We start from the raw sequence: 13,095 nt of genomic DNA on the forward strand, positions 1-13,095 counted from the left end.
TAGATGGCTTTTGTACTTGACAAGAGCTTCTTCTATGTCTGGAGTCACWTGTCAGGCCCAAAAAGTTACTTGCTTATTCATTTAGTAAGCAAAATGTAAGTCTGTACCTTTTATGAAAWTACAGGACTTTTTTCCTCTCCCAGAATCTGTCCCAACTAGTCATCTGCCTTTTTCTTGCAGCCTCTTAACAGAAACCCAAGTAGTCTCTACTACTACAAATCCTTTTGCTTTGCTTGTCAGCCATCATAATACTCCTGTACACTGGGGAGATGCACTAGTGTGGAAGTGAAGTCTTCTGTGAAGTCTCTGTCCATATCTCTGTTTAGAAAGTGTGGAGAAAATGGAACTTTATTCGGTCAGCAGGTAGGTATTTGCAAATCTGCTTCACAAGATGAAAGATGGGCCACAGACCACCCCTAAGGTAGGGTGCCAGGACCCCATGTGCTTCTGAAGAAGAGAGGTCCCTGGTGGATCCTTGGAGAATCTGTGGGAGCAGCCTGTGACTTAGTACAGCCATTGTGTTAATCACAGGATGGTTGAGGTGACACCTCTGGAGGTTCCCCCCCTCTTTTAGAATGGCAGGGCCACGTGGAGCTGGTTGCCCAGGACCACATCATAGAATGGTTTGAGTTGGAAGGGACCTTAGAGGTCATCCAGTTCCAGCCCCCCAGGCATGAGCAGGRATGCCACCCACTARCTAGRTCAGGTTGCTCAGGGCTCATCCAACCTGACYTTGAACACTTCCAGRGATGGGACTTCCACCACTTCTGGGCAATTTGTTCCAGGGCCTCACTATCCTTTGAGAAAAAGAATTTTTTACTAATGTCTAATATAAATTTGTCCTATTTTAATTTGAAATTATTTCTTCTTGTCCTATTACCTGTGGAGAAAGTTGTTCTTCCTCTTTTTTTTAAGTCCCCTTTGGGTACTAGAAGGCTGCAGTGAGGCCTYACTGGAGTCTTCTGCAGGCTGAACAACCCCAGCTCTTTCAGCTTGTCTTCGTAGCACCTCTCGTAGAGAGATCATTTTTGTGGCCCTTCTCTGGACCAGCTCTAGCAGGTCAATCTGTGTCTTTGCAGAGAACCCCAGAGCTGGATGCAATGCTTTAGGTGATGTCTCTCAAGAGCAGAGTAGAGGTGGAGAATCACCTGCTGGTCACTCTGCTTTCAATGCAGCCCAGGATGCATTTGGTCTTCTGGGCTGTAAGTTCACRCTGGTGGCTCATGTCCAACTTTTTATCCACCCAAGTCGTCTGCAGGGCTGCTCTCAAGGACCTTTTGCAGCCTGTATTCATATCTGGGATTACTCTAACCCAGGTGCAGCACCTTGCACTTGGACTTGTTGAACTTCATGAGGTTCTCATAGGACAATTTCTCAAGTTTGTCCAGGTTCTTTTGATGGYGTCCTGTCCTTCTGTTGTGTCACCTGCACAGCTCAGCTTTGTGCAATCTACMAACTTGCTGAAGGTGCACTTGATGCCACTATCTGTGTCATCAGACCCCCCTGGTCTTTAATATCCACGTCCACAGACATTGTCCAGATGGCTTTTGAGTATCTCCAAGCATGGATTTTGTGAAGTGCTTACCCTTAGCCCTTGTTGCTTGAATCAAATTGTGCACTGCTTGGTTGTTTCTATGCTTTGTACTTCTGCCCTTGATTGTAAATGATACAACATGTAAATTTGGTGCTACACCAAATCCARGCATGAACATGGTAATTATGCAATGGAAGCTACTGTATACCACAAACATTGAAGATTTTGTTGGTATTATTAAGATAYTGCTAAGACTATAGATAGTGCTTTTTTGATGCTTTTAAAATTTTTAGATATCACAATATTTGATTCAGTTTAATGTGTAATCAAACCTGCTTTGTTCTTAAAACCTCAGTATCAGATTCACGGTGGGATGTGGTACTGTAGAGTAGGGATGGTGGACTTCTGGAGCTGCTTTTCCGAAGTGGAAGCTCTGGGATGCTGTGTTAAAAGACGGAGGTTTGCTTTAAGAGTGCAGAAAAGCAGACTCATTCTCTGAGGGAGGCTGGGATTCACTCCAGTTGGACTCACTCAAGTAAAACTTCTAATTGGATTGCAAGGTTACATACACAAACTTTGTTTTAAACAATCCCATTTCTGCACTACAGTCTTTTCTTCCTAATCTTTTCCAACTAACATCTAGCTACAGCTCAGCACTGTTTCTTCCCATTTTTGACAGTGTCAGTCTCTTGCCAGAGACCGGAGTCTATAGAGAATGGCAGCATAACTGGGRCAAGCGGCTGAAATAAAATAACTAAATACATTCCTCTAAAATCTACCTGACAGTGTTTTGACTCTGTTAGTGTCATTTGGAAGTGTTCCTCTGTGTTTGCAGAGTTTGATCTGACTTCTCCAAAATCAGTGCAAAACTCTGATCTCTGGGTCTGAGGTGCTACTTTGGCCTGGACCCGTTCCATAGGTTTGAAAGCTTTTCACCTGTTACTGCTGGAGCTAATAAACGTGATTGCTTTGAGCATTGTGTGAGACACACAACTTTGTCATAAATCAGGAATTTCTGCCTAATCTTCTAAATGCTGGAACTTGCAGTAGAGAATACGTGCAAATACAAAGCATTTAATCTGCTATGAATGGGTTAAGAATTTTACTGTAGTATCAGCTTGTCTAGTGGCAAAATATGCTGAAGYGTGGATCTACTCCCTCACAAGAGCTCAGGAAATTAGTCTGAGTTTATAATTGGATTGAGAGGAGGAAAGAGCTGCTGCCTTCGCCAAGACATGCGTCAGCTGTCTGAAATACTGTGGGCTGAGACTTTGGTTTAAGAAAAGATCCTGTGATCCTTACYTGTAACATTTGGAAGTGTTTGTGTTGCAGGGGGATACATCTTGGGAGAATACTGATCTTTCTGAGAGGTGGTGGTTGTTAATGGTGGTTGTTTTTATGGTTCCTTTTGTGTTTTGGTGGGGGGTTTTTTTGGTTTTTTTTTTGTTTGTTTGTGATTTTTTTGGTGGGGTTAGGGGTTTTTTTTGTTTTGGTGGTTGGTTTTTTTTTTTTTTTTTTTTTTTGCTTTAATAAGAGTAAGTGAAGGCAGCACTTAGGCTTAACAAAATGCTGGAGAAGATACTGCTGCACAAAGAACTGTCCTAGATGATGTAGTTGCGTCAGGCAGAGCTTGTCAAGAGAAAACGTGTGGGGGAGGCTGAAATACTGAGAATAATATTGTGATGGTGAGCTGCATTCTGCTAGAAAACATCAGATACTTGACCCTTGAGCTACATTCTGCTGACCATTAATCACAGGGATGCAGAAGCCTGTGCATGTACTGTTCAGGACTTGCTGTGGCAGTGCAGCTCCATTCACGTCACGCACGAATCTCAGACCTAAAGAAGTGTCTGCTGTTAAAGGGAGGGGATAGAGCACAGTGTGGAAATAGGAGCATTTATGAATTTCAGGCTTGTTTAGTGTTTGGGCTTCTGTCCTATTGCTTCACGGCATCTTTTTCTCTTAATGCAGTTTTAAGGCCTCAGATCAGGTGCTGAAAGGCTTTAGTTGTCTGTAAACTGGTAAGACTTTGAAGATCAAATTGATGCTACAGAACCTAGATTGGCTTAAGATGCTTAAGTAGCTTTATGGCTCTTAAAATGGCTTATGCTGTATAAAACTCCACTGGAGTGGGGAGAGGAGCCTGATTGTTGYTGCCTGATTGGGATCTACCTGAGAAAAATGGGGCTGGTGGAAGACTTGTTTGGAAGTTTTTGTCCCAGACACAGTTATTGAAAAGCCTCTACTCAATCTTGCCTCTTAGCAGACTGGAGAAGATAAAATTCAAGCTAAGTATAGTCTGAGAAGGCAATTGAATCWTAACAGGCAACCTTGAAATAAGAGACTGCTATGCCCTCCAAACAACTGCTTCTTGCACCTCTTCCCCTCTCTTTGTCAATGAGGTCCTTCCCTCATTTTCCTCATTCTCTTTGGCTTGCTGGATTAAGTGCTGGAGTCATGATAGCATTGCCAAAAGTATGGGCTGTGGTGCACCTGGCTGCTCCAGGTATGGTCAGGACACAAACACAGGATGTTCAATGTGGTGAAGGGCCTATGTAACAGCAGAACTCAGATTAGATCTTGTGGATTGTTTATTTGGATAACTTTGTCCAAAATATTGTTCAGATTATGTCTTTGGGTAGCCTCTGCACTCCTCCAGTCCTGAGGCATGAGTGGTAGCCTTTCCTGAGTTTAGCTATTTGTATGAAACACTACTGAATATATATCTCAGTTTCTTTGAAGCCCAGAGGTGGTATTCATTCATACTTGATCAGGGTTTTTTTCCTGTAGGGCATGAAGGATATAATGTTTTCATGTATAAACAAAATATTGTTCTGCTAAACCAATATGTGGGAAATGCAGTTTCTCTGCAAGGCTACCATAACATCTTATCCTTTCTTAGCTAACATGAGGGTAGAAGTGGCTTAATACTATATTGCCTTGCTTAAATTGTTGCTAGAGCCCTGGRTTAAGGTGGAAGCTGCAGACTTGAGTAGCAGGTGCTATGTGAAGAAAGTGCCACATTTGAGACTAAGGAGGCAAATACCTGGTGAAAAGTGTTTGCTCAAACTTAAAGGCTTTTCTAGCTGTGGAGGGAGTTCCCTCCCTTATGATTAATGAGGTGCACAATCTGGAGTGACTGTTAATGCTAAATAGTTACCTGGGAAAGCTTTAAGTACACTATAATCGTAACAGAGGAGATTACAATATGATTAATGGTAGGAATTGTGATGGCAATGCTTTGCTGGGGCTTGCCGAGCCTTCCTGAGAGACTTCATGACATGCAGTTGAACTTGTCARTAATTGGTTCTAGCATTCTTGACAGAAGGTATCTACCTTTGTGCCAGTCTCTCAGACACCAGCTTTTAAAATGGCATAAATGACTTCTAAGTACTAAGCTTTTAGTTATCCTGAGATATTTAGGGCAAATGAGTACTTGTTCTGAAAGAGCAAAATCTTTGGTTTTTATCTCTTTCATAGTAAGCAAACGCCCACTGTTACTTGTCTCTGGAACAGCTCCTTCCTTAGGCTTCAAGATTTGCTGGTACCTTGCAGTTACGACTGAGGTACACAGTAAAAATGTGTTTACCATGCACGGCAAAGAGCAGAGATACTTGTGGATACATAGTAACCACTCTAAGCCATGTAACAGCAGCCTAAACTTAAGCTTCAGCTCTGAAATGGGTGTCTTGCCCTATTATTGCATCCATCTATTAGGGTACGGCTCTACAGCCTCAGTTCCACATCCACCCAGCTGCATGTGCTCTGAATTACTGTGAAGAAGAGGAAGCCCATYCAGTAGGATATTTTGGTCATGGGAGGGCCCTTTGTAAAGGCCTCATAATGAGCCTGTTTTCATTTCAAGATTGTAGAGAAATCTTGATTCCTGTCACTGCCTAGCTGTGACTGTCAAGAGCTGCTAAACTGGTCAAAAAGCTTCATGCTGCAAAGCAAAACCTTGCTTTTTGGTTCTGTGCAGCTGCTGTTTGTGATCCCCATCCTGCTGTGTTTCCTTGGGCCGTCACTTGAATTTGGAAAATCCCTTGGAGAGGGATTCATTCCTCTTCCACATGCACCACCACTAGCAGAACCTATCTTCTTCAGCCTTACTTTAGGCAGTGTAGGGGGAGTTCTGCCCTGCTCTGCCCTGAATCCCTGGGTGTACTAAGGAACTACTGGGAAGGAGCAGATAAAATGGTTGTTATGGCTGGCAGGGAATCACTTGTCTTCCCTAAAGTGCATGAGTTAGGGATGACAGCCTAGAAGTTGTCTTACAAGCAGATTTGGAAGAGTGGACTTCAGTCCTTTACAGAATGGATTGGCTTATACTTCCGTGCAGACACCATCARACTTCCCTAAATGTTGAGGAAGAAGCTTGTTCAGCAGAACAGCTTTCTTCATCACCAGGTAGTATATGTACCTGAGAACAAGTGAGGAGCAGCACTCATATAAACTGTGGATGAGAGAACASGAGGGTGACGTATTTAGGTGATGTGTTTGGGAGGTGCTGCAGCAACCCATCTGTATGGCCACTGTAAACAAGATTAATCTGAGCAAAGAGAGTAACTTGAAGTAAGGAGTGCTTGCATGGTGTCCCTCTCTTGGCAATGATCTTAAGACAGTAATATTTCGCTAATATTTCTAAAAATTGGAGATTGTTTTGGGTGACTTCTGGGCTTGCGTTCAGCCTATGCATAAGCCAGAACAAAAGAGAATTCAGCCTTTCAGGTGGAGGCTCAGATTTGGAATTCAGCAAATCTTCCCTGTAAGCCAAATGTGTGTTCCAGCAGTGGGTCACATCCTATATGTGTCTCTGACTACACTGAAGGTGTGTTGAAGAGTTTGGCCCATGCAGACTTCTGTTTGTAGGGGTGGCAGGCCAGGTCGGTGGTTGAGTGTTGCAATCCAATGGCTCTAGGGACACGAAACTAACTTTCGCACTATAGAGATGTAGGAAGAGTAACATATTTTTTTGAATGGATGGTGAGGGGTAAAACTCAACCTACCCCATGTAAAAGACAAGAATATAATGCTGGCTCCAGAAAATGCCTAGGATATGGTATTACTGATTTTTGGAAGGGATCAACAGACCTTTGTAMGGGGTACTTTTTCCTATAATAGCTACTTGCAGTTGTAGCCAGCTAGCACTGACTGAATTATTATCTAGGTTTGGGAAAAAGTCCTAGGGTGTAGCCTCACCTTCTCTCTCTCTTTCTGTGTCAGGAGAGTGATGGTAGAAAACACCCAGCTCTTTGTGTGCCATATCTGATAACCTGTAATTTTTTGCCTAGCCCAGTWAATACAACTGAGCCTTTTGCACAGAAGGCAGTCTCTCACAGGCTGCTGAGGTACATAAGGGAAAGCTGCAAAGCAGAATCTGTAGCTATTCATATTAACAGGCTTGGTTAATAGAGAATGTTATTACTGTAGCTGTGTTACAGTTCTCTGCTGCCTCTGGATGCTTTAACTAGAGTCTGTGACCAAAGTTTTGACCTTTGTCAGGTGAACGTTGCAGTATTTCTGGTACATGTCACAGCCACGTGTCAGAAATGCAGAGGGGCCYTCTATTTTCTTCTTCCAGAAAATAGCAGAGATCTGTGTTTCAGGCTCCMGCATGCTCATTGTTATGAGCCTGTAGGTGCACTGCACCAGAAGTGAATGTAGGTCTGTAGCCTAAAGGAGCTGCTCTTYAATTAGCTGGAAGGTCTGTTCCTGTGCCCTCTGACTGACTGCAGTGGAAATGGGAAGTTAAAATTCCAGAAGGYTTTCTTCTCATATGCCTGCGGAATATTTTGCTCATACTTTGGTATGCTGCAAAGCTCCTTCACTTCTCTGGACTACCGTCTGATCAGCTCTGTTAGAAAAATCACTCTTACTGTGCAGGAAGAGATTAACTTCGATTTGATTATGCTCCTCTGTGTGCAGACTGCAGTGAGGATCCCATGTGAAGGTGTGGGATTTTGGGAGGAAATTGTTGCTCAACTGTAAARGTGATCTGCATTGCTAGAAAGCTTGTTTTTCCAGTGAAAGAAGCGGACCTTGAAATAATTTTTTTTAAAAGTAGTGAAGTGCTGCAAAACTGTGCTGAAAGGCTCTTTTAGGTAAGAAGCATTTTTGCTTCCCAGGGTTAAATCTTAAAGGCCTGGCATGAAGTCAGATGGCTTATGTRAGTTGATCTTTCTTTATGGTAAATGTGTCAAAACACAAATACATTTCAGGCCATGCATTACTGGCTTCTAGCATTACTGACTGCTCTAAACAATGCTGGTTGAAGCACTGAGAACATAAGGCAGTGCACTTCAATAATATTTTTTTTTTAAAAAGTCCAAACAAAACCTTCAAAACCTCTCAGACCCAGATATGTTTAGCCTCATGAGMAAAAATCATAATGCACGTTAGAATGTTCATCAATAAACCTAGGTSGTGTTTATAGCCCAGCCTTCTCTCCTATTCTGAGCTCACACTACAGTGTGATACCCGGGCAGCAGAGACTGGGTTCTCACTCATAGTTATTACACTGATGGAAGCAGCTGGAGAAATAGCTATGCACGCAGAATTTTCCATTAATCAGAAGAAAAAGTCCAACACAGATGGTATATAGGATAGATTACGGCTAGTAATCCTTTTGTGTCCTAGAAGATTAAGGATATCCTGGTGTAGCTGCAGTCAGCTGACCTTTTTTTATTTAAATGATTGGAAATACTTGATGCAGCTCGGCRGAGGACCAAGGCTCTTCCAGAAGCCATGAGCAGTGTACTGTGAATGTTTGTTAAAGGAACGGTCTGTTTAAATCCAGCCTCAGTTATAAATTTACAGGAACTTAACTTTGTGCCATGTAAACAGCAGCAGTTACAAGATGGCTAAGAAATCACTTGCTCGATGGCTCTATCATATGTAGCAGAGCTGAATTTTCTGAGGAGGCACAGTGAGTGAGTGTCATGTGAAGAAATGGAGGGTTTCTGAATCCTGCTGTCTGGGTCGCCCCAGAAAGCGAAGATGAATGCTTTGGTGGAAGAAGAGAATGGCTGCGCACTCTGAACTGTCTGGCATGGATCTATATGAGGATTACAAATCACCCTTCGATTTCAATGCTGGAGTGAACAGAAATTATCTTTACTTGTCGCCTGGCATAAACCTTTCTCCACCTGGATCACCTACGCTGGCAAAGTCTGGTAACTTTCTTCTCTTCCTTTCTCAAAATCTCTACATGAAATGCTTAGCAATTAGCTATGTTTAGCAATCTGTAAAACTTCTCAAATAAAAAAAATCTATAAAAGCTGTTAATTCTGGTAGTGTATTAGCTTCACTGTGTCATGTAGGTAATATCTCATGTGTTATGCATTTACCAGCTTTACAGTATTTGTTATTTCTTCAGCAGACAGACAGTTTGAAGGAAAATGAACAGGCAAAAAAAAAGAGAAACAAAAAGGCAACTTGTGAAAAATTGGAATAATTTGCCTAGTTTGATTATTAGCTTTTTGGGGGTGGGGGKTGGAAGGTAGGAATTGCATTCCTACTAGGACTTCAGTGCTCTGGATTGTCTAAAATCTGCTTTTGCCTTACTACTGAAAATCTCACTGGTTAACAAAAATGCCCTCTAAAACCTTCACTCCATTCTACCTAGCATTTAAAATGCTGCAAACCTTCCACCTGCAGATACTAACAGTGCTGGGGCTGCCCTGTGCTGTGCTGCGGTTGCATCCATGYAGTGCTTAACCCTATGAGTTTCTAGCTGGTAACCTGTTGTATGGAACATCTATAGCTGTGCCTCCCAACATACCGCTGTCTGGTTTTACTGTCATTCCATTCCATTCTTTGCTGCCAGATGTAATCTTCCAAAGTAATTTTAAATATAGAAATCTTAGACGTCCTTCAGGTGTGGCAAAACAAAGTTACACAGGTGTTAATTTTTCTTTTGACAGAAGATTTGAAAGGTAATTTTTCTTTTGGGCTTGTTTCTTAAAACTTTAAAGAAATGTTCATCCCTTGGGGAACCTCTGTGTGAACTGTAGGTTCACTGTTGTTGTAGTGAACAACCCTCTGTGAACTTGGTTAGCCAGGGGCTACTGGGAAACAGTGGTCAGCTTTCACTTCTGCAATTACTGCATCTCCCAGCTCTTCTAAAGGAGAGGGGAAGCAGCTCTGTGTCAGATGATGATGCATCACCATTACCACCAGCCTTTGCTGTGCATTATTTTCTTTTTCATTTGCTTTTAATGAACATCTGATTAGCGTTTGGGAGAAGCCTAAGAATTTTCTCCCCCAGGTTGAAGAAGTATGTCTCACTTTGGCTTCTTTACTGAGATAAATGGGAAGCACTTAAATTTGATCTTTCTTATATACTGCAGAATAAATAARCTCTGTAGCACTGTATGTTACTCAAATGTTGGAGTGGTCTTTTTGCAACAGCTTGTTCTCCTGAACTATAACAAGCACCTTTTTTCTTTCACTTTGCCAGCTGTATAGTGATAACAAAAATGCTCATTCTGAGTGTTGGATGCAGAACATGTCGACCTAAAAGAAAGCTTTGTGGATAATCTTTTTGTTAACCCACCCCCACCCCAAGGCTGCTCATCYGAAATGACAAGTACTTCCTTAAACTGCTCCTGTTCGCTGCTGATCTCTGAATTCAGGCCAGGGAAGTAGGAATTTATGGTCCAAATAGAGCACAAACTTGGGTTGAAACTAGCCAAAGCAAACCCCAAATCAGAAAAACTAGGTGTTAATTGAATTACTGTAATGCTTTGCCTACTCACTTCCCTGTATGTGATCTATGGAGTCCTAATCAACTAACTTGCTCATGTCTTTATTTGGTTCRTTTAAGTAGATCTAATAAACTGCTGGGCTAATATGTTAATCTTAGAATACAGACCTAAAAATGTACCTTAAAGCCAGGTGAGTTTTCTCAGTAGTATCTAAGTCTTTACAATTTTTCTCCCCCAAATAGTTTTTTTCTGTTTAAGACACATGAAATGTTCGGCTAAACTTGGTTATGAAAGAGTACCAAGTGGCTGAATTTTAAGTCCTTTCCAACTCTTATGATGCAAGAAACTAACATAACAAAAGGTAACAAGTTAAAAGCTGTAATAGTAATATTACATAACAATATAAAGTAATAATAATAATAATAATAATAATAACAACAACAGCTCTGTTGGTGAAAGAAGACCACAAGTGAGAAATGTTCTCTTAATAATAGTTTGAGCCAAAGCATTTCCATTTGTTGGCTGACTGCCGATTTCCTAGTTCCTTTTCCCACCCCCTAGGATCTAAAGTGAACTGTGCACGTTTCCTTATGAAGTTTTTACAAAGCCAGGATCTTACTGGTTGTGAATATTGGTTTATGGAATACATTTGGGTTGTAGCCATGCTAGTGTGGAGATCTGTAGGTTGATAGCTGTGTAGACAGCTACATCTTCGTCAGATGGCCCAGCACAGCCTTKCCCTAGCATGGATGATCCCTGTGTCCTGCAGGTACTGAACTGAGGAATCAGAGCAAAGTGAACAGAGAGGTGGATGGTGACAGGGAGAGAAAGCAGAGGTTTCAGAATGAAGATTGATGGGAAGGTGTTTGCATACTTCATGTGGAGCTTGAAAAAGTAATAAATGGGAGGGGCTCAGAAGGAGAGGAGAAGAAGACATGGYAAGATGTGCAGGGTGAGGTATGGAGGACTCTGAGTAGCAGTGATTTTCTGTTTCCTTAAAAGCTCTAGGAATGTGAAGGGGAGGAGAAATCATTCCCTTGCTTCTTAGCATTGTGCCTCAAATTCCATTTGGTACGGAAGAAGCAGAACAGTCTTAACAAACGAGTTTTCTGAAGAGAAAGTACATTCCCCAAACAGAAGCTGTTGCAGCAGGAGACAATCCAGCGTGTTTTCCTACYGGTGGATTCACTTGATGGTCTATTTTTGGTGATATAATCCAGATGACTCTTCATAATCAGATTGAACAGACTTTCAGCTGGATGTGCTAATGCTCTTGGAGTCCGTGTGGTTTTGGTATTTGCAAACTTTCTGAAGTRGCTTTTGCAATGGCAAGCAAGTGGTCCCTGAAAGGCTGCAGATAAGAGCAAGGTCAGGAGTCACAGGAGAACGTACTGGGAGGTTGTAGGGTGTCAGGGAGAAATGCAGTTCAGGTTGTTAGTTTTCCTTCACAGTTGCCTTCACAGGTTAAATAGCAAGTTGACAAAAAAGCATAGCATTCTGAATTGTTAAGGAAACGTAGATGTATAAAACAAAAATTATCTGATCGTGACATGAGCCATAATCCTTTTTTTTTAGGTGCTGTAGTGCTGTGCTTTGATTTGGGCATTCGACTTTGAAGTTCTTACTGCCCTAGGTTTCTGACAGAAAATAGTGTATTGGGAAACCCATAGGACCTACATTAGGTCTATGTAGAAAACACATGTAGATCTCTGGGAAAACATGGCACAGATCTCATGAATAAATGCAGAATGAGGTTTAATTTTCTTCCTGTAGTGTTCCTTCCCAGTGCACTCTGGTAACAGCATTTATAAAAGTTCTGTTCGTGTAGCAGTATACTTCTAGAGGGCAAGTATTCTGGACACAAATACAGGCAGAAAACATACTGTTTTGGAAAGAATTTGTGGAATTGAGCTTTACCTGAATTCAGTAGTTTGATCAAGAATAAGGTTTCTTTTTTTTTTTTTTTTTTTGGCTTGACAGCTGCTAGGAGTATGTTTCATAGAATGCCTGCAACTAATTACAGACTCATAGAATCTTTTTTTCCCTTGACTTTTCAGTTGATTGTCATGTAGCTGTTTGGTATGAAACTTCACTGCAAAATCATAGTGGTGATTAATGAGTCTTTGATTCCCAGACCAAARGATATTATGGAATGCCATGAGAAGCTGCTGAAATGAGGATGGAATTTTATTGGTTAGATGGCTAATTATTACAGTGATTAATAGGAAATGTTACTTAATGTGCCTTCAAATTAAATGAATGATGTATTTATATACATACACACATGCATATATTTATACATACACCCTCACTCCTTATTAACAAACAATCCTGATTTCTTTTCTCTTGTATTTTTAGATCTTTACTTAACTTCTTTTTTATTATCTGTGAAGCYATTTTACCTCTTGAATAGAGAATAACTTCTGGGAATCTACACCCATTCCAGCATGCAGTCTCCCTGCAAACTTGTCTCTGTAATTAGAACAGGATTGCTTGACTCTGACAAACTTTAAGTGTCAGCTACTAAAACTCAAAGTGGAAAATCTTTTGCTGGAAATTTTGTTGCACTTAAAGGTGTTTAAAATGATCTTTCTGCAAGCACARAGGACTAAGAAAAGATGAATCATTAAAGTGAATGCATCATTGTAATACAAATAATATCATCCTCCTTCCTTTCCCTGAAACTGTGAAAGCAAAAGYTGAGGAAGACCATAGGGATGTTTGTGCTTTTATAGGAGCTTGGCAGAGTTTTAGTTTCTGGATTTGGAAGAGGAAGAGGTGGCAGTGTGAGTGGATGCACATCCTTATCAGTCCCTTTTCAGCCCTCCCTGCTTTGAAGCAACAGCCTTTTGGCTG

General features: G+C 41.4%; 1 protein-coding gene across 3 annotated transcripts in view; it reads left to right on the forward strand.

Annotated features, from left to right (window-relative positions):
• Positions 1-13,095, forward strand: part of TPD52 (tumor protein D52) — a 122,095-nt gene that overhangs the window by 14,973 nt on the left and 94,027 nt on the right. Inside the window, exon 1 of one of the 3 annotated variants that reach the window (XM_057370104.1) lies at positions 8,340-8,706. The exons of the other annotated variants lie outside the window; for them this stretch is intronic. Within the exon in view, the coding sequence (XP_057226087.1) occupies positions 8,535-8,706 (172 nt within the window). The 5' untranslated portion in view covers positions 8,340-8,534. Of the gene's footprint in view, positions 1-8,339; positions 8,707-13,095 lie in introns of those variants that run through there. 3 annotated transcript variants of the gene reach the window in all.

The sequence above is a fragment of the Malurus melanocephalus genome, unplaced genomic scaffold (assembly GCF_030028575.1).
Source record: "Malurus melanocephalus ecotype Western Australia unplaced genomic scaffold, MMel_1.1 scaffold_119, whole genome shotgun sequence".
NCBI classification, from domain to species: Eukaryota; Metazoa; Chordata; class Aves; order Passeriformes; family Maluridae; genus Malurus; species Malurus melanocephalus.